The sequence below is a fragment of the Salvia miltiorrhiza genome, chromosome 3 (assembly GCF_028751815.1).
Source record: "Salvia miltiorrhiza cultivar Shanhuang (shh) chromosome 3, IMPLAD_Smil_shh, whole genome shotgun sequence".
Taxonomy (NCBI): domain Eukaryota; kingdom Viridiplantae; phylum Streptophyta; class Magnoliopsida; order Lamiales; family Lamiaceae; genus Salvia; species Salvia miltiorrhiza.
The window spans coordinates 63,988,550-64,012,699 of record NC_080389.1 but is presented as its reverse complement, the minus strand read 5'-3'; the positions used below and the strand labels follow the sequence as shown (position 1 = coordinate 64,012,699).

The 24,150-nt window shown below is 36.0% G+C and overlaps 5 protein-coding genes across 7 annotated transcripts; 3 read left to right on the top strand and 2 right to left on the bottom strand.

Moving 5' to 3' along the window:
- The first annotated feature begins 4,107 nt into the window (after positions 1-4,107).
- On the top strand, positions 4,108-5,548 carry LOC131015456 (probable WRKY transcription factor 51). The gene is made up of 3 exons (XM_057943874.1): positions 4,108-4,449; positions 4,576-4,717; positions 5,197-5,548. Exons 1-3 carry the CDS (start codon positions 4,191-4,193, stop codon positions 5,321-5,323), a joined length of 528 nt encoding a protein of 175 aa, XP_057799857.1. The 5' UTR covers positions 4,108-4,190; the 3' UTR covers positions 5,324-5,548.
- Positions 5,549-7,065: 1,517 nt separating this feature from the next.
- LOC131015404 ((S)-coclaurine N-methyltransferase) lies at positions 7,066-9,744 on the top strand. The gene is made up of 8 exons (XM_057943786.1): positions 7,066-7,412; positions 7,902-8,010; positions 8,220-8,444; positions 8,643-8,742; positions 8,817-8,927; positions 9,023-9,106; positions 9,197-9,255; positions 9,369-9,744. The coding sequence occupies exons 1-8, from the start codon at positions 7,202-7,204 to the stop codon at positions 9,559-9,561; spliced, it is 1,092 nt and encodes a 363-aa protein (XP_057799769.1). The 5' UTR covers positions 7,066-7,201; the 3' UTR covers positions 9,562-9,744.
- LOC131015478 (uncharacterized protein At4g33100) lies at positions 8,475-11,780 on the bottom strand. Of its 2 annotated transcripts, XM_057943902.1 has the most exons (4): positions 11,522-11,772; positions 11,299-11,383; positions 10,918-11,039; positions 8,475-8,652 (listed from the first exon to the last, which is right to left on the bottom strand). In XM_057943902.1, the coding sequence occupies exons 1-3, from the start codon at positions 11,611-11,613 to the stop codon at positions 10,935-10,937; spliced, it is 282 nt and encodes a 93-aa protein (XP_057799885.1). In that variant the 5' UTR covers positions 11,614-11,772; the 3' UTR covers positions 8,475-8,652; positions 10,918-10,934. The 2 variants fall into 2 exon arrangements, with proteins under 2 accessions (XP_057799885.1, XP_057799886.1); XM_057943903.1 differs by lacking the exon at positions 8,475-8,652 and having other exon boundaries at positions 10,301-11,039; positions 11,522-11,780.
- A 1,075-nt stretch (positions 11,781-12,855) lies between these two features.
- Positions 12,856-18,908, top strand: LOC131015329 (aminopeptidase M1). Its single transcript, XM_057943685.1, has 19 exons — positions 12,856-13,154; positions 13,543-13,688; positions 14,183-14,285; positions 14,778-14,964; positions 15,046-15,139; positions 15,221-15,374; positions 15,598-15,702; positions 15,788-15,904; positions 16,020-16,133; positions 16,236-16,418; positions 16,510-16,792; positions 16,872-16,993; positions 17,164-17,261; positions 17,605-17,782; positions 17,882-17,996; positions 18,076-18,143; positions 18,240-18,314; positions 18,414-18,491; positions 18,569-18,908. The coding sequence occupies exons 1-19, from the start codon at positions 12,924-12,926 to the stop codon at positions 18,752-18,754; spliced, it is 2,637 nt and encodes an 878-aa protein (XP_057799668.1). The 5' UTR covers positions 12,856-12,923; the 3' UTR covers positions 18,755-18,908.
- Positions 18,909-19,473: 565 nt separating this feature from the next.
- LOC131015362 (protein phosphatase 2C 50-like) lies at positions 19,474-22,558 on the bottom strand. 2 transcript variants are annotated; one of them, XM_057943739.1, is made up of 5 exons: positions 22,337-22,558; positions 20,654-21,769; positions 20,259-20,567; positions 20,075-20,180; positions 19,474-19,987 (listed from the first exon to the last, which is right to left on the bottom strand). In XM_057943739.1, the coding sequence occupies exons 2-5, from the start codon at positions 21,527-21,529 to the stop codon at positions 19,653-19,655; spliced, it is 1,626 nt and encodes a 541-aa protein (XP_057799722.1). In that variant the 5' UTR covers positions 21,530-21,769; positions 22,337-22,558; the 3' UTR covers positions 19,474-19,652. The 2 variants fall into 2 exon arrangements, with proteins under 2 accessions (XP_057799722.1, XP_057799721.1); XM_057943738.1 differs by lacking the exon at positions 22,337-22,558 and having other exon boundaries at positions 20,654-22,295.
- Between the last annotated feature and the right edge of the window lie 1,592 nt (positions 22,559-24,150).

Below are 24,150 nucleotides of genomic sequence, written 5' to 3'. Positions count from 1 at the left end.
GATTTTCGCGCTTTCTTTACTTAAACGAAATCGTGCAAGGGGTATTTCATTCCTTTTATCTGACCTGAGGGCTATAAATGAACAAAGGTACTCGCAACCTATTCGAAATTCGACTCAAAAAAGGCTCGTTGGAAATTCGAGATTTTTATCGAGCCGAGCTCGAGCTTGACAATGCTCGGCTCGTTAAACTCGCGAACATGTTTGGATTCGATTGTTCGCGAAACATGTTTGCGAGTCAGTTCACGAATCATCAGTCGAGCCTTCAATCGAATTAGTGCATGAGCCTTAAACGAGTCACGAATAACATATTAATTTTTAAAAAAAAAATAAATTTATAACAAGTTCGAGCTCAAACACCATCTATACGAACATTTAACGAGCTGAATTTGAGCTCAAGCTCAAATTTGACATTATCGAGCAATACCCGAGCCGAACTCAAACTTGTTAAGTGGTGACAAGCCGAGCTCGATCAACAAGATAAAAGCTTGAATCAAGCTCGACCCGAATTCGACCATCAGAATATTTAAACGAGCCGAACTCGAACTTGCTAGTATTTAACTCGACTCGACTCAATTCGTTTACAGTCCTAGTCCTAGACCTAAGTACGTCACCCACATACCATGTTATGCGATGGATAGTGGAAAATGGCTAAATGTGAAATACGTATTGAATATTTCTCTCATTCATTTAAAGAAAATGTATAAGTAAGAAACTAGTATATTTTGTAACATAAATTGTCAAATTGACTCATCTATAGACTGATTATAATATTATTATGATTTATGTATGACCTAAAGACTCAAAACGTTTGCAAAAATGCAAGTAGAAATGGTCTTCTAGTGTGAGAATCCAAATTCTGAAATTCCCTATTGACATTGAATTTGATTCCTCTTACTCTTTGGGGACTACCCAATTAAGTCAACTAAATATTAATTCAAAAAATAAAAATCTTGGGTTCTCATGCACATTAAACACTTCAATTTATGTGGAAAAGAAGGAATTGGTCATATGAGAGCATTGGCCTAAAAATTGCAACTTCTAATTACGGTCCACCTCCAATATTCAAATAGAATTGAGACAATCTTATCAATTTTATATAAATTATTTCACACACACACGAGCGCATTGCTATTTTAAACAAAAGGTTTTGATGAATTTATTTGAACAATTCTCGCTTAAAACATATATTAAAAGTGATGGGGGAAGAAAAAAAAAATATATCTTTAATACTAGCATCTACATTCTGAATTAATTTTTTCGACATTCTTTGAATCTTCTTTAGACGGCTAAGAATATTACATTCTTTATAAGGTATAAATGTGTAATGGTAACTTATTTCGTCCTATTATTTCGCTTAATCTTACTTAATTTGCTAGTTGGATGGCTTCGATAATATATTTTATCATTAATTACCTATCAAGTTGAACAATTTGTTTTGGAAAAAACACATTTATCTAGAAGAGTTTAATTTGATATTGTCAAAAGTTTTGGTATCACAGAAAAGCCAGCTATATATGATATATCGAACAAAAGAAGTCAATCACTACTACTAATTGCTATTATAATATGTGAATCTAGGCACCTTTTATTCCTAGCAAATTCCGAAATAGTTCAATAATCTAAACTAACTGAAGTGTTCATTTTTTATTTTTATGGATTTATAACATTTTTTAAAGCATGATCGATAATTATTTTCATTTTTTTTTTGTAGTGATGAGTCAAACCAACAACTTAATAATTAGAGGGAATTTTATACTATCTGAATTGTACTTCAAATTGTTATTTATTATAGTGTATTGAATATCTTGAGTTATAAAAATATTGATGAAATTTGAATCACGGAATATTTATAATTCAACCAATATATATAGTTATCGGAATTAAATTAACTTTTATATTACCGAACATCACCAACAAACACGTACGTATCATGTACTTATCTACAAAAATAAAATGTAAATAAAATATGTTTTTAATTTTTATATTCAACTCGATACCTTTTTAAAAATCCTTATTTTCTCGTGTGACTTTTCTTTTGAGTTTTCTCGTGTGACTTTGCTAATATGGACAAAAACTAAGTAGTATTTTTCGTAGTATAGTGCTAATTGGATTGTTTTTTTTGTGAAAACTGTGCTAAAATTTATTCATATTTTATATTTTAAAAATAATTTTTATTTTAACACATCGCTAAGCAACGTATTATATACTTATCATATTTCCACATCTCATATGAACAATAGGACTTCTTGACTTATGCACTATGATGCACGGATTCTTCAAAAATTAGCATGTACGGCGAATCGGAGTCTTTTGGGGTGCGATTCTCTCGGATTCTCGCCGGATTCGCACCTGATTCGCCACGTGGCGTATCTTTTAAAACAATTTATAAAAATAAACCGGATTCGCAAATTCCATAGGCGAAATTCACGTATCTCATGCACGAAAGGCCTACACAAGGTTGATTTTGATAATTTTATTGGACTAATAATATTTGAATCGTTATATTGTTGCCCAATTAACTTATATAATTGAAAATGCTTAACTTTTGAGTAAAATAAAATGTAAATTACATATAATTAATTTAAGAAAATTTAAATTGTATATATTTTATAAGCATTATATAATAAAATTTAATAATTAGATGTATCCTTGCCAAATCGCACCCTATAATTTTTTAGAAACCCGTATCCCCGTACTCGTATCGTATCGCCCCCTGCATCCGTACCCCCGCACCTATGCACGAGTCGATGCGCATTCACACGAGATTCTCTATGATCATGAAGTATATATACTATAGTTTAATTAATTTTATTATTTCAATTATTAAATTTCCATCATTAATGAAACACTTAGATGTTAAAAGGGAATTCAATTAATTGAATTCATTACTTGTTGTTTGGTTTGAGTAATGAGTTAATCATTACCCTTATTTGAAGGTAACCTAATCACCTAGTTTGTTACCCCTCAAAATAGAGGGGAAACAAAAGAAAGAGAATTCCTTACTAATGATTCATTTTCATTGTTTAACCAAACACTCAATAAAAATAATGATTATTGTTACCATTCCATTTCTTTATTTGATTCCATTCGCTTTTCATTCCTTTACTTGAACCAAACGAGCACTTAATATGAAATATCTACCCGTTCACGTAACACGATAAGTACTAATTAACCACGTAAGTCTATGACTCGACTCATATGAAAACGAGGGCTCTTTGGTCTAACCACGAGACCACAACCATAGTTATTACACTCATTAAGCAAGGAATCAAAAAGTCTACGCACAAGGTCTTCGTTGACATGCCCCATTTAACACTTCGAAACAATCAACTTCGTGTTAATGTTAGGCACTAACCCCTTTGGGGGTCCAAAGGGGGTGTGGGGACCGGGTCGAGTGCGGTTCAGATCGTTTATTGTTTTACTTCATCAATTTCTAAAATTCATATTTATCCGGGAAACGATACGAGTTTTAAGAAATGCATTTTGAGAACGGATTAAAAAGAAAATATGGATATGTATTTCAGAAATTCAACAGTATGATGGTGATGAATACAAGTTAATGTTAATGTTTGGCACCATCCACCATTGGGGGTGGGGATGGGGTCGAGTGCGTTTCAGACCGTTTAATTTACTTTGTTTGATCAAGAAACATCTTCGTCGATAAAATGGATACATATTTTAAAAAAAATTAGTTGTATATTTAGTGAGTGGAGAAAGGGTCATGCAAATTAGAAAAAATAGTTCATGTGAATTTATTAATGACAATATATGTTCGTAAATACGAGAAAAATTTAAAAGTCATAATTAGTGTGATTGTGTTCGATAAATGAATTAAAATTGAAAATATTTTGTGGATGGACAAAAATGGTAAATTAAGGAAGATTAAAAAAAATTAAAAAAAAAGTTACCATACATAACATTTTTTCTAATATAGCTTCCATATATACTATTGAAATTCATCCAAATTAAAAGCATTTTGAGTAACGATCATAGATATTTCCCATCACAAAAACAAAAATCATAATAACAAAAGACAATTAGTAGGGCCCAATTTATTACCTTAGCCACCACTACTTATTGATCCCAAGTCTCAAGCAACAACTAAGAAACTTCTCCCCTCATAACAAGAAGCTCACCAAAAACACACACACACACTACTATTATATACCAATGCCACACACACACAGCCGATGATCATGGCTGAGAACTACCACAACACAAACATCTCCGGCGCCTCTTCCGGCTCCGGGGGCTCATCGGCCCACGCTCGTGGGGGCCACGGCCACGAGCCCGGCTTTGATTTTACCAACTTTGATGCCTGGTTTGATGGTTTTCCGGCGGATTTCTCCTCATTTTCTCATCTACTGAATTGCATGCCCAACGAGCTCGAGGCTGAATCCGGAGACGCGAGCTACACGAGTAGCTTCTCCGGGGAAACTACGATCAACGGTGAGCAAATTGAGCAAGATTTGAATTCATCATAGCATCACATATTCACAATGCTGCTTTGATTAATTGTTTTTGATGGTTTTGAACTTTTGATCACTTTTTTGATAATGTTATGTGTTTAATCAGGAGAGAGTGGGAGAGAGAGGGAGAGGAGAGGAATCAAAGAGAAAGTTGCTTTCAAGACTAAATCAGAAATTGAGATATTGAATGATGGATACAAGTGGAGAAAGTATGGCAAGAAGATGGTGAAAAACAGCCCTAATCCAAGGTACATACATATCAAATTGATTAATTTAAAATAACAAATCGATCTATAAATTTTATGTAATTTATGAAATTGATAATCTCAATATGAGATATTAGAATCAAAATAAATATATAAAATAAAAAAGATAACGATAACATGAGATAAACGTGAGCAGTGCTCACATAAAATAAAGTATATATGTAGCATATCCTTTCTCCGTGTACACACTACTGGTTTCAAACTTTAAATCATGAATTTATTCACCAAAATGACATTGTAGATATTCATGATCTAAGCGTCGAAAAAATAATTATTATTCTATACGATATATATATCTGGATTCATTTGAACCGCGCTCTTTTCCTACATAGTCGCTCCTTGGGGCGGCTAATTGGCAAGTGCGATATCTAACTAGTTATATTTCGTAGATCGAGATATCCTATTGATATTTTTGAGTAACTGTTACAAATATTTTATTTTTAAAAATATTACTCATATAGGAATTACTATAAATGCTCGGTTGAAGGGTGCCCGGTGAAGAAGAGAGTGGAGAGAGACAAAGAAGATCGACGATACGTTGTGACAACCTACGAGGGAATCCACAACCATGAAGGTCCAACAATCTAGCTAGGGTTATATCAATAAATTTAAATTTGATTTCATGAAATTAATATATATGTTGAATTTAAGTTAGATTTTTTTTTTTTTTACAGCTTGATCACCTGCAGAAGTAGATGTAATGGCAGCTTAAAATAGATATAAGCAGGATATTTTGCTTTTTTTATTTATGTTATAGCATTGTACTTGTACTATTCCAATAACTTAGCATTTGATGAAATTGTATTAATTAAGCATTTGATGAAATTGTATTAATTAAGTACTAATTAAGTAGTACCCTATTATGTTTTTCCCCTCATTTAATTTATTATATATATATATATATATAAGAGAAGGCTAGAGTATAAATACTACTTAACATATAAAATACGAACTAGCTAAAATGCATGAATTCTATGTTGAACACCTATGAAATATGTATATAATTGTATGAATTGCGAAAAATAATTTTTTTTGCTACCTATTGGATTCGAACCCAGGACCATGAATTCATTCAACAAGGTGATGAATCAACCATGGATGACCTTTATGATCTAAGAGCTGATGAAAATTGTTCCTATTTTATATTTTAAGATGTGTTTTTATTTTAGTCAACCCATATTTTTGTATATCATATCCGAGGTTAAGCAACTCTCTGGAGTGGATGAGCTCATGATGGACCTACAAACATCAAATTATGGCTTAATAATTACTGATCAACTATTGATTTTATCTGATTTTGCTGCTAATCAAAATTATTCCATCAATCTATGTGTATTATACATATGCATGTTGTGGATATAGTGGTGTAACACTAAATAATGTAACGAAATAAGCGAGAATTGTATGTTACTTATCAACTAGATTCAAACGTATTCGTTTACTTAAGTAGTCAACTGTCAATTGGCATTTTGCCTTTTCGGAATTCTTCGTGGCAACGTAAGCTTCACAAGACTATAACTAACAAAGTCTAACCACACAAATTTATTAGCTATGTGATTGAGTCGAATCAATCAACATTGTTATACTCAGCTTGATTTGTTTGCTATCGAAACGAACCTGCATAATATTGTTCATTTAATATTTTGAAAATGCACAAATGGTCTAAATCTATTTTTGTAAGAAAATAAATTATTTTGTTTACAATAATATGCAATTGCTAAAACTCACTATTTTCTTTTAGCAGTTATCGTTACTTAGATATTTAATACATGCAATTGTTATATATAATAGTATATAAATTTAATTTTTATTTAATTATTGATATTATATTATCAAGTTATTGTCAAAATTTATTAGTCGGCGAGCTAGCGAGTCGAGTACTGTTAAATTACATTCTGATTTTAGTTTACTAATTGAGCACGAACAAATTTTTATTTACCTTAAATTAGAATAGCTAGCTCGTGCGTAGTTTGCAGCAGAGCATGATATCTCAAAAGACAAAAATATTTTTTAATTTAAACTAATTATAATAGTATGAAAAATATGCATCAATTCTCCTAATTCGTAGAAGCAAAAATTACAACCGACAAAAGAAGTAACCGAATGTACGAAACTAGCATTATTGAATAATTTACACAAAAATAGAATATATGTTAATCGACTACACTACATATAAATTTTGATAGATTTTATTATTATATTATTATCATTATTATAAACTTATCCGATAGAATCGACAAATTAAAGACGATAAATATTGAATTTTTTTCCCCCAAAATTATCATCATTTTAATATTAGCATGCCCAATCTACTCGTAATAATTCATAAGCATATAAAATAAAATAAAATAATGATGTGTGCATAATAAAACAAGTGGTCTATTCCAGTCACGTCGCTAAACAGATTAGATAACGAGATAAATCGGAAAGCTTCACTCCTTCCTTCCTCAATTAAATTTTCCGGCAATGGCGGCGGCGAACGGCGGCGTTGTCGATTCGATCGTGCATGCGCCCTACGCCGCTACAGTCCGCGTGATGCTCGCTTCACTTGAGCGGAATTTGCTGCCGGACGCCGTCGTGCGCCGCCTCACGCGGCTGCTGCTCGCGAGCCGCCTCCGCTCCGGTTACCGACCGTCAGCTGAAATTCAGCTCTCCGATCTCATACACTTCGCGCATTGTACGGTTCTGAAATTCTCTCGCTCTGTTGTTTTTAATTTCGAATGGAATTATTTGTTTTTTTCTGGAGAGTTTACTTTCTGGTTGTGCTGAATAGTTGTTGCAATTTTTTTATTTGTTAATTTTTATTTAAGTGATTGTCTTTGCTTTTGATTGGAGATGTTAATTTAATCATAATGTAGAGCTATAGTAACATTGAATCTCATGAAATCTCATTCCCTAATTTGTTGAAGCGACGATCTCGAGTTAGCGGTTATGGATTTAGCAAAAATATCTCCAATTCTCCATTGCTATTTTTGTGGTGTTCTGAGAAAAAGAACGAAGAAAGATGGAGCAATTCTAGAAATTTAGAGTTCAAGGTCGAATTTCTTGCGAGAAACAAATGGAGATATGAACAATCAAGACAGAAGAGATATGAACAATTCTAGAAATTTTGAATTCTAGGTCGAATTTTTTGAGTTCTAGAATTTCTTGCAACTTCACCTTGCAGCTTTGAGAGAGATGCCGATAGCAATCAAGACAGAAGAGCCCAAGTATCAACATTATGAAGTTCCAACCTCTTTCTTCAAGCTCGTTCTTGGGAAGCATCTAAAATACAGGTAAATTTTCCCAGAAAAACTCAGAATTTATTGTTTTCTTTTTTCTTTGTCAAGAATCTGGATATGGGAATGGCGATCGAATCCCAATCTCTCACCCTTACATAGGCGAGGAATACTGTTAGGCCATAGGACTCGTGCTAGTTATAATCTGCGAATTGTTCGACTCAGATTTTAAGCGTTGATCGTGCTTTGCACATGGCATTTTGCAGTTGCTGCTTCTTCCCAGACAAGTCGAGCACTTTAGAGGATGCTGAGAAGGCAATGCTAGAGCTATACTGCGAGAGGTCGCAGATGAAAGACGGCTATTCTGTTCTTGATGTCGGCTGTGGCTGGGGATCGCTTTCTCTGTATTTAGCACAAAAGTATCCTAATTCCCAGATTACTGGGATTTGCAATTCAACAACACAAAAGTCACACATTGAGGAGCAGTGTCGGTACATACTCTTTTTTCTTTGTATAAAAGCTTTGGTATCAAAAGTCAAGAATGCTGCTATATAAGCTCAAGTCGAATGTAACTAGAAACTGTTCTTGGACATTAATGAGATGTCACAATACATACATCAGTTTTGAGTCCGATGCCAGTTGATTTTGTTGGAGATGCTCGATCTAAATGCACTCGTTCTTCGTGGCAGGGATCTTGAGCTGCAAAATGTGGAGATCATTGTAGCAGATATCAGCACATTCGAAATGGAAGCTTCATATGACAGAATATTTTCCATTGAAATGTTTGAGGTGAGTTAGAGTTGATATAAATTATTGTTGGTCGGGTCGGGCTAATGAGGTTCATTTTTGTTGCTCTCAAACAGCATATGAAGAACTATCATGATCTTCTTAAGAAGATTTCAAGGTGGATGAAACCAGACAGTCTTCTATTTGTGCATTATTTCTGCCATAAAGCGTTCGCCTACCACTTTGAGGTTAACCACTTTGAAGGGCACTCCCACACCGCCATTAAAAAGTTTCGTTTAATTTTTCTTTCACAAATGCTAGACTAATTCGCGCTGTGATGTAGGATGTCAATGATGACGACTGGATCACTAGATACTTCTTCACTGGAGGTACAATGCCCTCAGCTAATCTACTCCTTTACTTTCAGGTGACCTCCCTTTCATATCATTCTCTAAAGCATCTTTCTACGTTTGGGTTTCTCTCGTTTTCACTGGCTATTTGTGATTCTTTCGTGCAGGATGATGTGTCTATAGTCAATCACTGGCTTGTGAATGGAAAGCACTATGCACAGACAAGGTAAGGACAAGAACTAGGAATTTAGAAAAGTTTCTTACAATATAATTGAGATTCTATGTCCTTGCTAACCAAATCTAAGGGACTCTAAATCTAACAAAAGGCTTCGCTTGCAGCGAAGAATGGCTTAAGAGAATGGATAGGAACTCGAGTTTGATCAAACCAATAATGGAATCAACTTATGGCAAAGATTCAGCAGTGAAGTGGATTGTCTATTGGAGAACATTCTTCATTGCAGTTGCAGAACTATTTGGCTACGACAACGGGGAAGAATGGATGGTCGCTCATTTCCTTTTCAAGAAGAAATAGAAGAGCTAAAGTGGGTGACAGATTCATTTTTCAGACTAAACATAAAAGAATCAATGTAGCAGATGATGTAATTTTCCAGATAACGTGACAACGATCTCGTCTTCTAAGATCCTAAGGTGCTGGTGCCTGTTTTGTCTAAAATGAGAAGATTAATGTTTGCATACTACAATAAGGTTTTTCATAGTTCTCACTTCTCATTTGATCATAATATGCATAAAGAAGTATTTCTCAGGTTTATCCAAATTTGAGGATAAAGGTTAGTTAAATGAGTTCAACTCAAGTAATGCATAAAACAGATATGTAATACTAATAAATAGATTTAAAAACCCCAGTACAACAAAATTTGAAACTTAAAACTTCCAAGAAGTTTCGAAAGTATGATCGGATCAGATAAAGGTTCGATTCGATCCTCAATCTGCAGAAAGTTCATCAACAGTTTTACCCATCAGTCTAAGTAGAAACTATAAAGGTATTATACTACTCACTCAATTATGAGAAACAATTATTCAAACAGCTACGAATGGGAAGCAGGAAAGAGAGTCGAAGAGAAAGGCTGTACCGGTGACCTGAATTCTCACACTAAATTAAAAGTTTAAAACAGCATACGAATCTATCCATTTCCATCAGTAGCATTCGAATTTTTGCTAGACCTTACCTCACTATTGTTCAAGCACCAAAATTCACAACCAAAACCATAAGAGAGCCCTAATTTGTCGAATCTCTGAAAGAGAAGGAATTAGTAAGGTAAAAACTTACAAGTAATGGCAATTTTGATAGTAGCAATTTGTATTGAAGCACTATTAAACAGCCTTGATCACAATTCTAACCTTTACAAATAAGAAAAAGGGCCAAGAACATACAACTTCTTATTTAGCTACTCATCGCTGTATTCAAATCTATCATCTCGAACAATATATCCCTTCTAATACTACTCAACATTTTGTCAACTTATTCGAACAAGTAGCTCTTCGAACAAGATTCAAAATCCGTTTTTGCTTTTCTTCAGCGAAAAAACTTCCATATAACACCACCAAAGATGGCTCCAAACACTCATGGAACTGCTCATCTCTACGAAGATACAATACCTAGATTCTCCTTGAAGTCCTGAAAGTCTAAAGTGGTAATGGAATTCTATGAGCTGCTCGTAAATTTATCTTACAATAAATGATCCAAAGTAACTACAGAAGTCCCACTACGATTTGATACCTAGAACTGCTACTATAATCGATCTTCATAACTAGAGTCGAACACATTCAAACTTCTTCTAAACATTACATAATCAGTTCGAATCAATGATCAAATCCACAAAAACTACAAAACTGAATACGAAAACTTCGTTAAATTCCCAGCATTCACCTCAGTAGGAAATAAAATCACTGAGAAACACCAGTTTTGCTCTTGAATTCATCTTGATCAGTCAAACCCAACACCCCATCAGCTTCCAAGAACCTACTTAGATGCTTGTCATCCAAATGTTGCTGGAGAAAACAGTAAAAAAAATATACTTATATATATATAATTAAATTAAAAAACAAACACAATTACTCTACTCCATAACATTTCACAACGTTACCAATAAAGAATTGAATTCTTGCATCTAATACAATCAAAATGTTTCTGGCAAAACAATAAAAGAAAAGAATATTAAAAACCAATACAATAACTCTACTCAATCACATAATTTCACAGCTTTCCCCATAAAATTTGAATTTTTGCTCAAAAAAAAAAAAAACTTACAGATAAACACTGTCTGTATTTCTCCCACTCAGAAATGCACCCTTCTTTATCCCATTGCCCTTTCAGGAATTTCTCCGAATACCATCTATGCATAAAATGTTGAAACCAATTTAGGTCATGGAAACCCTCAGCAGCAAAACAATTCCATATTTTCTGAAATTTAATTACTATTGTAATAAATATTTAAAGTTAAAAACGATAAAAAAAAATATTGGAATTTTACCGGTTGAAGCAATTGTGATACGCAGTTCTCAAATGGGCACAAGGTGAAGTTGCTGAAGAAGAGGAGCGCTTACTGTCTCTCATAATCCCCATTTTCTAAGATTACAATTTTATGAAATCAACATCTTTGAACTGGTAAACAAAAATTCGTACAAAATTGGTTAATCTATTTTCCAATAATAAATTATACTTTCCTGCAATTTTCTTTGCGGCCAAGTAAATATTGGGCCGAAGTTGATTTAAAGGCTATTATATCAGAACTTCTGGGCCAGCCTTCGATCACTTTATCATTAATATTCATTTCTTCTTGATCTTATCATCTTTCTCTTTTTGAATTGTTTCATTGTTCCATTGATCTCGTTTTAATTTTATTTTTGATAATTTTACGCTACAAATAATATAATCCAATACTTTTACACATTTTTATTATATTAATTTAAATATCCTTAATAATTGTGTTCAATAGAAATAAGACAAGTCTAATAAGACCGAAGAGTGTATAGTTTTTTTGAGAAAATAATCTCATGTGAACTCTTCGAAAAAAACAATCTCGTATGAAATTAGAGGGTTAAGTAAAATTTATTGACAGAATTTTTGAAATTTTTTCAAAAATTGAAATGAGATGGAGGTGGTAACAAAATTTCACTTCACTTAGGGTATGACTGATATGTAGGAATGAAATGGGAATGAAATGATGATTCCTGCGTTCATTTCCGATCCTATGGCTGGTACAGTTTTTGTGGTGGGAATCGCCATTCCCATGGAATGCCTATTCTCATCCGTATGGGATTAGCCATTCCTTCCCTCCTCCATGGTATTTTGTATTCCCACAGGTATGATATTACTCAAAAATAAAAGTTTATTTATTTTTAATAAAATAATAATAAGAAATTAATAATAAAATGTAGTAACAAATAATAATTACTAATAATAATAATAATAAATTGTAACAATTAATAATTAATAATTATAAAATAATTATAAATAATAATAATTATTATTATTGTTATTATGAGAATACCAATGAAAGTAAATAATTTATGAAGCTTACATGACTTGGTTGTTCATACTGTACTCATAATAATACTATTTATATGATTTGGATCATAATGTGAGTTCAAATCAAAGTGCGGATCAAAATTTAGGTGTAGGTGTGATCCGATTATATAAGTGATTGTATCCCTGATCTCCTCTAACTTAGATATGTAATTGTAATTAAAAAAAAAATTGATAAAAAGTTGAAGGTGGAGATAGATTTGATCGTTATATTTATACTTTCAATAAAAATATAATAGTATTATATATATATATATATATGTTGTCAGCAGTCACATCACAAGCTACTCATTCTTTCACAAATAAAAACTGAAAACAAAGTTTTCACCTTTGTAGAGAACTCAACAATGGCGGAGCAGAATCAGAAATACTCTCAGTTTAGAGGGCAGCCGCGTCTGCCTAAATTCGCAATCCCTAAGCGCTACGATCTCAAACTTAAGCCCGATCTCGCCGCCTGCAAATTCGCCGGCGCCGTTCAAATCTCCATTGACGTTGTTTCAGACACTAAGTTCCTCGTCCTCAATGCCGCCGAACTCTCCGTCAGCTCTAAATCCGTCAGTTTCGCGTCTGCAAATAAGGTAGCCTAGCGAAATCGTTCTATTTTTTGTTTTTGATTTTTTTGCTATTTCGGTTTTCATTGTCTATTTGGGAAATAATTTGTTCGTAAATCAAAGCTCAATCGCATTGAAGAAAAGGGTGAGGATGATTTTAGACTGTTTTTGAGCTCGTGCGTTAGAATTTAGGGATAAATTGATAAATACATGTGTGGTTGATGTAAATACTTGTATAAGTTCCATAAGTTTTTTTTTTAATGTATATTTTATTTTATGAACCATTGTAGAAACTTATTCGAGTGTTAAACTGTCCCTATAATATGAAATACTTTGGATTTAAGATCTGATAAATTGGTTCTGATGCATAAAAATCTCATCTTGGAAGGATACTTACATTGCTCGAAATTTCCAGGTTTTGGAGGCTGTGGCAGTAGAGTTGTTTGCTGAGGATGAGATAGTGGTTCTGGAGTTCAAGGAGAGTTTGTCGATTGGTGCCGGGGTTCTGAGTATGGAGTTCGAGGGTACTCTAAACGATAGGATGAAAGGATTTTACAGAAGGTGATACACCTCTTACATCTATGTATTATATACTTTTGTCGTGTTTTTGACATTTTCTGTGACATTCATGATTTCTAGTTACAGCATAAATCGTACGGACAAGTCTGATGAGTGTGCCTGTGAATTACATATTTGCGCTGATTTTTGTGTGTTTTTTTCTGGACGTATATGCTTTTGCTTTTCTTAGGACACGGAGGATAATTTTTCCTTAAAATAAGTATCTTGAAACACAGTTTGAATGTAAAGCTTCCCGTCTATTAATAGACGCACTTTGCAGCAACTGGAATTCTTTATAACAACTGTGAATGGGAAAAGTGGAGTATGCGTGTAGTTGTCATTCAGTTACTTGATATCTTTTATTCATATAAGGAGAAATCATCATTTCGTCTTCTGTCTACTGCTCTGCTTTATGCTTTTGGATGCATAATGTAGGTTTCGTGAAATTCTTGCCCTATACATTGAAGTGTAGATAACAATATGATGCCTTACTGCAGCACGTATGAGCACAATGGCGAGAAGAAGAACATGGCTGTGACGCAGTTCGAGCCAGCTGATGCCAGACGATGTTTTCCCTGTTGGGACGAGCCTGCTTGCAAGGTACTTCTAGTAGCATCTCGGTCGCCATTATTTATTCATACTCAAACATTTCAGTCGTTTCTGGCTTGTGCATGGTGGTGATAGAGTTCTAAAATTGTTATCTTGGTTTGTGACTATGGCTTGAGGAAGCTGGGACTAATATATTTCCCCTACATTTTAATCACTGCAAAACGTTTGGAAATACGTCTCTATCAGCGGTGTTCTTTGAGTTATCCATCGTAAGGGTCGTCAATTTTATTTCAACCTAATAGGTAGTGTTATTCATGGGCTAGTGAAGTTAGCTAAAAATGATCTGATTTTTTTATCACAGTCAAATGCTTCATTAACATAAAATTCTTTTTGCCCGGTTTAGTTCAACTGTTCAAGTGGTATGTTTTGTCATTGCTATCTTATCGACGTACGTATGTATCTTTAGTTGAATGCGGTGAGGACCTGAAACCAGTTTCATGTTCTCTTCTGAAAACTTGTAAATTCCCCACACTTGCTATTCAGGCCACTTTCAAGATTACATTAGAAGTTCCATCGGACTTGGTAGCTCTTTCCAACATGCCAATCACTGAAGAGAAACAAAACGGGAATCTCAAGACCGTCTACTATCAAGAATCACCAATCATGTCAACTTACTTGGTGGCTGTTGTAGTTGGCCTGTTTGACTATGTTGAAGATAATACACCCGATGGTATATTTTCCCTCTCCTTCTATCTCAATTAGATTCTAAAATTACCTTTGTTCTCTTGATGATGTATTACCGTATTTACAGGGATCAACGTGAGAGTGTATTGCCAGGTTGGCAAGGCAAGTCAAGGGAAATTTGCTCTCGACGTTGCTGTCAAAACCCTTGGCCTTTATAAAGAGTATGTGGTGTGCATTATCATGGCTTTTCTAATCACATGATATGAACTTGTTGACTTAGTTATTATTAATTTATAACACAGGTACTTTGCTGTGCCATATTCCCTTCCTAAATTGGACATGATTGCAATCCCTGATTTTGCTGCCGGGGCGATGGAGAATTATGGTCTTGTTACATACCGTGAAACGGCTTTGCTTTATGATGAAAAACACTCTGCAGCTGCAAACAAACAGAGGGTAAAATGAATCGGCTGAGAATAGATGATACTGTCCTGAATTAATTACGCTTCTTTTATCTCTTTCTTTAAATCCTTTTATATATAAGGCCCTATTTGCTTCACGAGACGGTATTAAATTTGAAAGAGGAGAAGAAAGTGGATAAGTTTTTGGTCTTAGATAAAGGAGAAAGAGGTAACTGTCCTTAGTGTACTAATTAATACACTGCTTGTCTCGTATTTAGGTTGCAACCGTTGTAGCTCATGAACTAGCGCACCAGTGGTTTGGCAATCTGGTGACTATGGAATGGTGGACTCATTTATGGTTGAATGAGGGATTCGCGACATGGGTATTATTTTCGTTTCTTTAAATCCTTATTTTTTTATGGAGAAAGGTATCGTAAAGTTCTTGAGGTTCTAATTCTTCGAGTTCAGGTAAGCTATCTAGCTGCTGATAGCTTGTTCCCAGATTGGAAAATTTGGACTCAGTTTCTCGATGAATGTACCGAGGGACTTCGGCTGGATGGGCTTGCTGAGTCTCACCCCATTGAGGTTATTGGCAAACATTCACTCTTTTCTTTTTCTATTTAAATTATTCTCATTATTTGTAAAGATTTAGTTAGAATTATTTGTTTTGATGTTCGGTTTGTTTGCAATCTCATTTCAGGTAGACATAAATCATGCAAGCGAAATCGATGAAATTTTTGATGCAATCAGCTACAGGAAGGGTGCATCTGTCATTCGAATGTTGCAGAGCTATCTTGGTCCCGAAAGTTTTCAGGTTGATGATTTGGTCATTTGTAGCTGGGAATGTCTTCAAAATCCCATTTGATCAAATAATATATCTTATCTCGTTTCGTTGTTCTTTTCTGACATCTTCTAGAGGGGACTTGCTTCGTACATTAAAAAGTTCGCTTGCTCGAATGCAAAGACAGAAGATCTATGGTCAGTTCTTCAGGAAGAATCTGGTGAGCCTGTGAACAAGTTGATGAACTCATGGACGAAACAGATAGGTTATCCCGTTGTCTCAGTGAAGCTCAAAGACCAGAGCTTGGAGTTCGAACAGGTTATTTCGAATCCACTTTTCTTTTCACGGTTGATTATTTTCAACTTTTGGAAATCCTGATAGGCTCTGTTTATATCGTGTTTTTGGACAGTCACGGTTTTTATTCAGTGGTTCTCATGGTGACGGGCAATGGGTCGTCCCAATAACTCTGTGCTGTGGCTCTTATGATGAGCGTAAAAACTTCTTGCTGGAAACCAAAAGTAAGACTCTCGATGTTAAGGAATTACTGGGCGCCTCAGTTTCATCCGGACACCACTGGATCAAAGTTAACGTGGAACAGACTGGTTTCTATCGGGTGAAATACGACGAGGGCCTATCGGCTGGACTGAGGAATGCAATAGAGAGAAAGTACTTGTCAACGTGCGACAGAAATGGTAATTTTGATTTGTTTCTTTTGTTCTCTCGTTTTACAGCTCGGGCGAATATTAGAATTTCACTTTATATCTCGACCAGGAATATTGGACGACTATTATTCGTTGTCCATGGCATGCGAGCAATCACTTACCTCTTTACTTGCCTTGATGGGTGCTTACCGGGAAGAGCTCGAGTATACTGTCCTATCTAACTTGATCAGTGTAATGCTCTCTTTGTTTTCCAGAATTTAGTACTCCCTCCGTCCACTAATTGTTGTCCTAGGTGAAGTGTAAATTTACACTTCACCTAGGACAACAATTAGTGGACGGAGGGAGTAATTTTTTGCTCATAGATTACTTTTTCCATCACATAAATTTTCTTGGCTCCGCAGGTAGCTTCCGCGGTAGCAAAAATTGTTGGCGATTCCTCGCCTGAATTGGTTGATGAAGTCAAATTGTTCTTCATCAATCTTTTCCAGAATTCCGCAGAGTATGTTATTCACGATTTTCTCTGTCCTGCTTTCTACACGACGTTTCATGGGTTGGTTGTACTGTATTAATAATATATGGGTGCACGAAAACTCGTATCTCATATACTCGACTCGTGGGATTCTCAAATGTCCTTGAGTTCAGATGCAACGGTTGTCTTTTTTCTTTCTTCCATTCTCATGGATTCTGTAGATATAAAAAGTTGAAATAGAGTAATAGACCACTATTTTTCTTGCTTTACCTGCCCTTGATGTCGTTTCTCTTTTTTGTCGATCTGCTCTTTGTATAAAGCAACGTTTTATCTAGAATTATTAAATCTGGTTGCTATTTCATTTCTGTAACAGGAGACTTGGTTGGGATCCTAAACCAGGGGAGAGCCACCTCGATAGCATGTTGAGAGGAGAGCTTCTTACTGCGTTGGCTTCGTTCGGGCACGAGGCAACTTTAGACGAAGCAAACAAGCGCTTCTGCATATATTTGGAAGATAGAAACACAGCTGTTCTTCCTCCTGATTTGAGAAGGGTTGCAACGAAAAACTTTAAACTCTATCCATAATCGATATCTGAGAGCTAACTCATGCTCTTTTTCGCTGACACCATCTCCTCGTCTCCTGTTTTCCAGGCAGTGTATGTTGCTGTGATGCGAGGCGTGAACAAATCAAACAAATCTGGCTACGATTCCCTTCTCAGAATTTACAGAGAAACCGACCTCAGCCAGGAGAAAATACGAATTTTAGGTACAATTTCTTCATCATTCGAGCATTTTACACCGTGTCAATTTTGCAGGCGCTGATTGCATCCTGATCTTTTGTGTAGGCTCTCTAGGTTCTTGCCGGGATCCTGAAATCATTCAAGAATTCCTCGACTTCTTGCTATCTTCACAGGTATGTAAATCTGTAAAATCAAAATTCTTGGTTGCAACAGCAACACATTTTCCCTTGCAGATTCCTCAACAGCGGCTGTTCCCTTTTCCAACGCAGGTCAGGAGCCAAGACGTCGTGTTTGGGCTGTCTGTCAGCAGCGAATCTCGCGAGACAGCATGGAATTGGTTGAAAGTAAGTCCATTCAGTTGTTTGGAAAAAAAAGCTCGTTTCTAGGTCGCCTAGGTCGCCCCCCGTTGATTGTTGGTTTCGTGACTTTCGTCTGGTTTGCAGGTCAGGTGGGACCATCTCACCAAAACCTACGGATCCGGATTCCTGATAACTCGCTTCATCAGCGCCATTGTATCACCGGTACGTGCTCTCATCTCCTCGGCTCATCTAACCCTAGGCAGCCGGGTACTGATGCCCGGACTCTGTGTTGTGTGCAGTTCTCGTCGTATGAGAAGGCGGGCGAGGTGGAGGAGTTCTTCAGCAGCCGTATGAAGCCGTACATCGCGAGGACGTTGAAGCAGAGCATCGAGCGCGTCCACATCAACGCGGCATGGGTTAAAAGCATTCGGAGCGACAAGGATCTCCCACACGCTGTCAAGGAGCTTGCACACAGGAAATACTGATATACATATATATCTTTTTCTGCTTGCTTGCTTCTCTTCTTGTTTGGATTATTTCTGCTATGGAAAATATTACTTATATAGGAAACTTAAATTAAATACTTACTTATTTCAGAAACTTAATTTAAATATTATGCATCATCAGATTCTTTTTCAAGTACACTACTGTTTTATGACTTCTTGGGCTGCCTACTTCAGTGTTGATTCCCATCTCTCTATGTATATGTGGAGCATTGTGATATGAGTGGCTATTTTTTTTGCTCGTGATATTACAAAAATTAAATTCATTATAAGTAGATAAATTGATAATCAAAGATCACGAATTCGAAATTCACGGTTATTTTCTAAAATTCATTAATATTTGTGAAATCGAGCAAAGTCAAATGAATTTTTCATACGTGGTATAATTATTATGCGGGAAAAAAAGTCAACCATCCTTTTCACGTAAGGAGCCGCTTATTCAACCGAAATAAATTATATAGTATGGTTTTCAAAAAAAAAAAAATGTCAACTTTCGACTATTTTTATTTCTCATAAAATTTAATGAAGCTATCTATGAAAGATTCCATCTGTATTTCTGATTCAATTTGGTAGATTGGCTATCAGTTTCGTTGAATTATTTAGAACTTTTCCTCTTTATATTAATTATTATTTTAATATTGTTGGAACTTGAAAAATAACGTATACAAACATTATTTAATTTGTTGTCCTCTGAAAATGACTTATCAGGCAATCTAAATATATATATAAAATATATTTGGTTGGATTCCAAACTAGTACATCTTTTTGTGATTTTGCACAAAGCTACAGCCCATAATTAAAACATATGGGCAAATCGAAACAACTCACAATTTTGTTATAGAAAAAAAAAAAAGACCACTAAGAAAATGATGTTTTTATCCTAGGTCTTGTTCTTGATCTTTCTTTGAGGCTTCAAGTCCACAACAACAATGGAGATGTTGTCCTTGCTGCCCTTCTGCAGCGCCCGGTTCGAGAGGTACTCCGCGGCCGCCTGAGCCGCGGGGTCGATCCCCTCGCCCCGTTCCAACGGGAGGGAGACGCCGTTGTTCTTGTGCCACAGCAGTATCCGTCTCCGAGCTAGATCGCAGGCCTCGTCGTTTGTCATGACGTCCCAAAGGCCGTCGCTGGCCACAACGAGGCAGTCGTCCTCCCTCGTTCGTGGCACGAACATCACCTCCGGGTCGGGGATTATCCAGGGCTTCAGATATCGGTCTCCTGCACGCGAAGATAGCGCGAGCGTTTAGAATTGTGGAATGACGGTAGGAATGGAATGAAATACGAGAGGACTATAGAGGGGCGTACCGATAGACCTCGACATTGCAAGGACGCCAAAGACGCGGTGGCCGTTCCACTGTATGACCTTCCCTCCCGATGCCTCGATCCGTGCGTACTCGTCTTCCCGATTAGGCTGCAAGATACAAGAAAACAGAGTTGAGAGCGTGTAAAAGGCCGGGAATTTGCCCTAGAAACACCGGGTAGTAGCTACCTTGTGATCGACAGATAGAGCCATGGCTTCTTTGCCACGGTAGAGCACGGCCCTCGAGTCGCCACAGTTGGCGACTATTATGTGCGAGGAACATACTAGGACAACGACGGCGGTGGACCCCACGGTCTCCGGGGCGAGAGGCTCGAGGCCGGCCTTCCCTCCGATCTCGTCGTCGACCTTGAGAAAGCATCTAGTGAAAGCTCTCCTCCACCTCTCCTCACAGTTGGCATTATCATCAAGGTTGTTTATCATGACATCCAACTCTTCATTCAAAGCAAGATGCAGACGATCACGACAGTAATTAGCTACCTGAAATATAAAGGTTTCAACGTAATCGATACCTCGACCGCGATACAACGACGGGGTGTCATCAAAAACACGAGACGGACACGAACCTGAGAGCCTCCGTGACCGTCGTACACTCCAAAGAAGTGGCCCGTCAGATGGCTCAAGCACGTCGTCCCTCCACCATCAGCTCCGGTTAGCATCCGGATCGGGATTTTGAGCAGACGAGGCAAAGCTGCGACCGCGTCCTCCATCTCCGGCCGCCTGCCACACACGGAGGTAAACCCCCAAAGAGGCACGCAATCCACCTCAAAGATGCTCCGGCTCACCCTCCCGCACAGCCCTCTCTCCGACTGAGCATCACCGGCCTTGGATGATTCAGACACGGCAACATCCCCTTCCCGGCTGGCCACGGACACAGACGGAGAATCGCCTAAAACGGCATCACTGCCCGGACTCCTCGACACCCGTATCCTCGAAGCAAGTTCCCTCTCAACCTCCAAGAAGTTGGCCTCAAAGCCCAAGAAATCATCACCACACAGGCTGCTAGTATCACTCACCACCTCCAATGAGTCCGGCATTGCATCACCCTCCAACGACGAGGACCCATCCTCCTCCCGAGCCAGCCACATGGTCTCGTCCTCGGATGTCATAGCCAGCAGAGACGAGCCCTCGCTCCTCGCCTCCCCCTCCCCCGACCCCAACGCCACAGAGAAGCTAACATCACTCCCTGAATCACCAAAGCTACAATCATCATTCTCACCATCCACAGAGTTGCCCAAGCTCTTCGTCTCCCCATCCGGGAGCACGCTAGCCTCGTCGTCTCCCATCAACTTCAAGTTCATCTCATCCACGCAACAATAACAACAACAACAACAACAACAACAACAACGACAACAACAACAGCAGCACCCCACACTAGGATAGTCAAGAATCAAGTTACCTAAACTATATGGCACTGCAACCGCCCCACGCCTCGCCTCCATCGAGATCACTATCTAAATACGAAACGTCGCCCCGCCGCCCACCTACAACTACATCACCTGTCATTATTATATTAACTCACCACCTCCCTCCAACATAAAGCAAAATCTACTAGTACAGATCAAGAATCCATTCCCCCATGATCCAAAAATGCACATGAATAACCTCATCGAAAGCCTCAGCATCCCAACTAAACCAAAGAAGGCTTATAAATTACAAGTTACTTGCTAGATCTGTCAAAGCTAAAAATGAACACCAATCACCATCATTTATAAAGGAGTCACCACATATAGAAAAAAAAGGTGAAACTAAACTTCTTCTCTCACATATTTCACTTAATCATCTATTATCTAAAACATAAAAAAAACAAGAAAAAGGCAAATTCATCATGGCCAAGATCCCTTCTTTACTCAGACAGTCAACTAAAAACAAAGAAACAAGAAGAAAACTAATCAAGATTGAGAATTTTAGTAGTTTCTGAGCTGAATAAAAGCAAGGAAGCAACAAAATGGTTGATGAGAGAGAAACAAGGGGGAAAAGCAGAGCAAAAGTTTCAAGAATCACAAGAAAACCCTGAAATAAAAGGCAAACTTTTTTTCTCAACAAGACGACTTTGAGTACACTGGATCTGAGGCAATCTATGTCAACCCTTTATTCAAATCTTGAGCTACTTTATTTAGTCTAACTCTCCCTTTCAACCAATAATTACTTTTATTTGCAGCAGTATAGTAGTATCAAGAAATTGGTAATAGCATAATAAATAAAATAACAAAAAGAAATTGAAAATGAAAGGTAACTACAACAACTACCTATTTCTCACTGTAATAGTTTCCCTCCTCTCACCATCTTGAACATCTGCTGACAAATCAAGAACCCAGCCAAAAAAATATGGGTTCTCCAAATTTTGAAAAATATCATTATAAAAATCTTTCCTTTTTTATAGTTTGTGAATTCACAGAGAAAAGTCAGTGGAGTCACTGGAGTGGGTGTGTGAAAATGATTAAAGAAACAAAAAAGAATGCAAGAAATACTAAAAAATTAAAATATTTGGGTTTTCTAATACAAATAATTATAATATGCTATCTCGAGGAAAAAGAGGAGAAGTCAGTCCAACCAGATTTAGCATATTAAAGCATCTCTCCACCCATTTGATTTGGATTTGAAAATTTCATGTTTTGGATCTTAGATATTACTGCAGTGAAAAATACATTAAACTAACAAAAGAGGAATAAAATGATGTGGAGTTTACACCAGTTTGATCATCATTATTTATTGATTTTCTTAATTATGCAAGTTTACTTGTGCTAAAAAACTTATCAACTTTATTTGATATTGATCGTCACCTCAATTTTGATATCTCACATAAGATTTATTTGGAGGCACTTCAATCAAACAAATTAAAAGTCGTGTCCCATTAAAAAAAATTATAACAAAAATTTAATGGAAAAAACATCGAACTAATAATATATTTAACATGTATTTGTGTTCCAAAAAAGAATGTGTGAAAAAAACATATCAAAATTCGTATATTTACATGCTAATACTTCTGAAATAAACGTTCAAAGAATATTTCGATCAACCATTAAAAATTGTCACAAATGTAAATATTGGTAAATGCTATCCATAAACGTGAGATTTATTACACGTTCCAACAAATAGTGGTTGTTTGTGAATAACCAAATTAGAAGTGATCATATTAAAATACAAAATTAGCTTCATTTTAATCTATTAATTTAGAGTAAGTTTCAATTAGAGAAATAATGTGAGTTATAAATCGCGGATAATTAAATAAGATTTTTTGTTGAGATTTTAGTCACGTGCTAAAGTCTGTTTTTCTCCAACTAATTTTTTAAAGCTTTCAACCGTTGAAAATTTGTGTAGGGAAAGAATGAGTGACCTTTGCAACTTTTTTCTACTATGATTGATTCATTTCAAGTAAAGTTTGGCGTGCTTGGATTTTGATTGCTTTCATGCTCATTCACCACATTGCTTTACCACGTGACATCTATTAAAATCTATTTATTTTTTATTTTTATCTTATTATAAAATAATATTATTGACTTCGAATGTTTGAATAGTAACAACAACCAACTTAAAAAGTTATTGTTTGTTTTAGCTTTGATTACAATGATCTATATATGTAACACAAAAACTCTTTTGCTTCTCTCCACCTTTGAACAACAAAGAAGTATAAAATTTTTCTCTCTTGATCTGAATTTTACGCATACAGACAGACTATGAAATTGGAACTCTAGCAAGAAAAAAGATGAGCTTTATGTACTAACTAACTTCAGCTCAAATAATCGCCATCGAATGCAAATCAACGTCTAAGATTAAAAACCAAAATTATAACCCTCTTTTACAATTAAATCTCTCCGTGTAAGTATATTTACAAATAAGACCTTCCTCCTCAATATGCGATTTCCTTTTAAGATTATATCCGACGTTGAACAGATTAAACAATAGTATATTGACTAGTATTTCAATTAACTTTATTTGCTATGATCAAATGATGAATCTAAGTAAAAGTAATGCATCATGCCCAACTTTGAACTTTGGATGCAAAAATAATATTTTTGTTGGAATATACAAATATCAAATATTAAGACAATATTGATTTTTT

Bases quoted from the DNA above. Each gene is read 5' to 3' on its own strand.
- LOC131015456 (XM_057943874.1), top strand. From the start codon at position 4,191: ATGATCATGGCTGAGAACTACCACAACACAAACATCTCCGGCGCCTCT. The intron at 4,450-4,575 runs GTGAGCAAATTG...GTGTTTAATCAG, and splicing joins CGGGGAAACTACGATCAACG to GAGAGAGTGGGAGAGAGAGG. The intron at 4,718-5,196 runs GTACATACATAT...TTACTCATATAG, and splicing joins AAAAACAGCCCTAATCCAAG to GAATTACTATAAATGCTCGG.
- LOC131015329 (XM_057943685.1), top strand. From the start codon at position 12,924: ATGGCGGAGCAGAATCAGAAATACTCTCAGTTTAGAGGGCAGCCGCGT. The intron at 15,703-15,787 runs GTATTATTTTCG...CTTCGAGTTCAG, and splicing joins ATGAGGGATTCGCGACATGG to GTAAGCTATCTAGCTGCTGA. The intron at 18,315-18,413 runs GTAAGTCCATTC...TCTGGTTTGCAG, and splicing joins CAGCATGGAATTGGTTGAAA to GTCAGGTGGGACCATCTCAC.
- LOC131015478 (XM_057943903.1), bottom strand. From the start codon at position 11,613: ATGGGGATTATGAGAGACAGTAAGCGCTCCTCTTCTTCAGCAACTTCA. The intron at 11,384-11,521 runs GTAAAATTCCAA...TTTTATGCATAG, and splicing joins TATCACAATTGCTTCAACCG to ATGGTATTCGGAGAAATTCC. The intron at 11,040-11,298 runs GTAAGTTTTTTT...TGTTTTCTCCAG, and splicing joins AATACAGACAGTGTTTATCT to CAACATTTGGATGACAAGCA.
- LOC131015404 (XM_057943786.1), top strand. From the start codon at position 7,202: ATGGCGGCGGCGAACGGCGGCGTTGTCGATTCGATCGTGCATGCGCCC. The intron at 8,445-8,642 runs GTACATACTCTT...TCTTCGTGGCAG, and splicing joins CACATTGAGGAGCAGTGTCG to GGATCTTGAGCTGCAAAATG. The intron at 8,928-9,022 runs GTTAACCACTTT...GCTGTGATGTAG, and splicing joins CGTTCGCCTACCACTTTGAG to GATGTCAATGATGACGACTG.
- LOC131015362 (XM_057943739.1), bottom strand. From the start codon at position 21,529: ATGGAGGCGAGGCGTGGGGCGGTTGCAGTGCCATATAGTTTAGGTAAC. The intron at 20,568-20,653 runs GTTCGTGTCCGT...TTTATATTTCAG, and splicing joins ACGGTCACGGAGGCTCTCAG to GTAGCTAATTACTGTCGTGA. The intron at 19,988-20,074 runs GTACGCCCCTCT...CTTCGCGTGCAG, and splicing joins TGCAATGTCGAGGTCTATCG to GAGACCGATATCTGAAGCCC.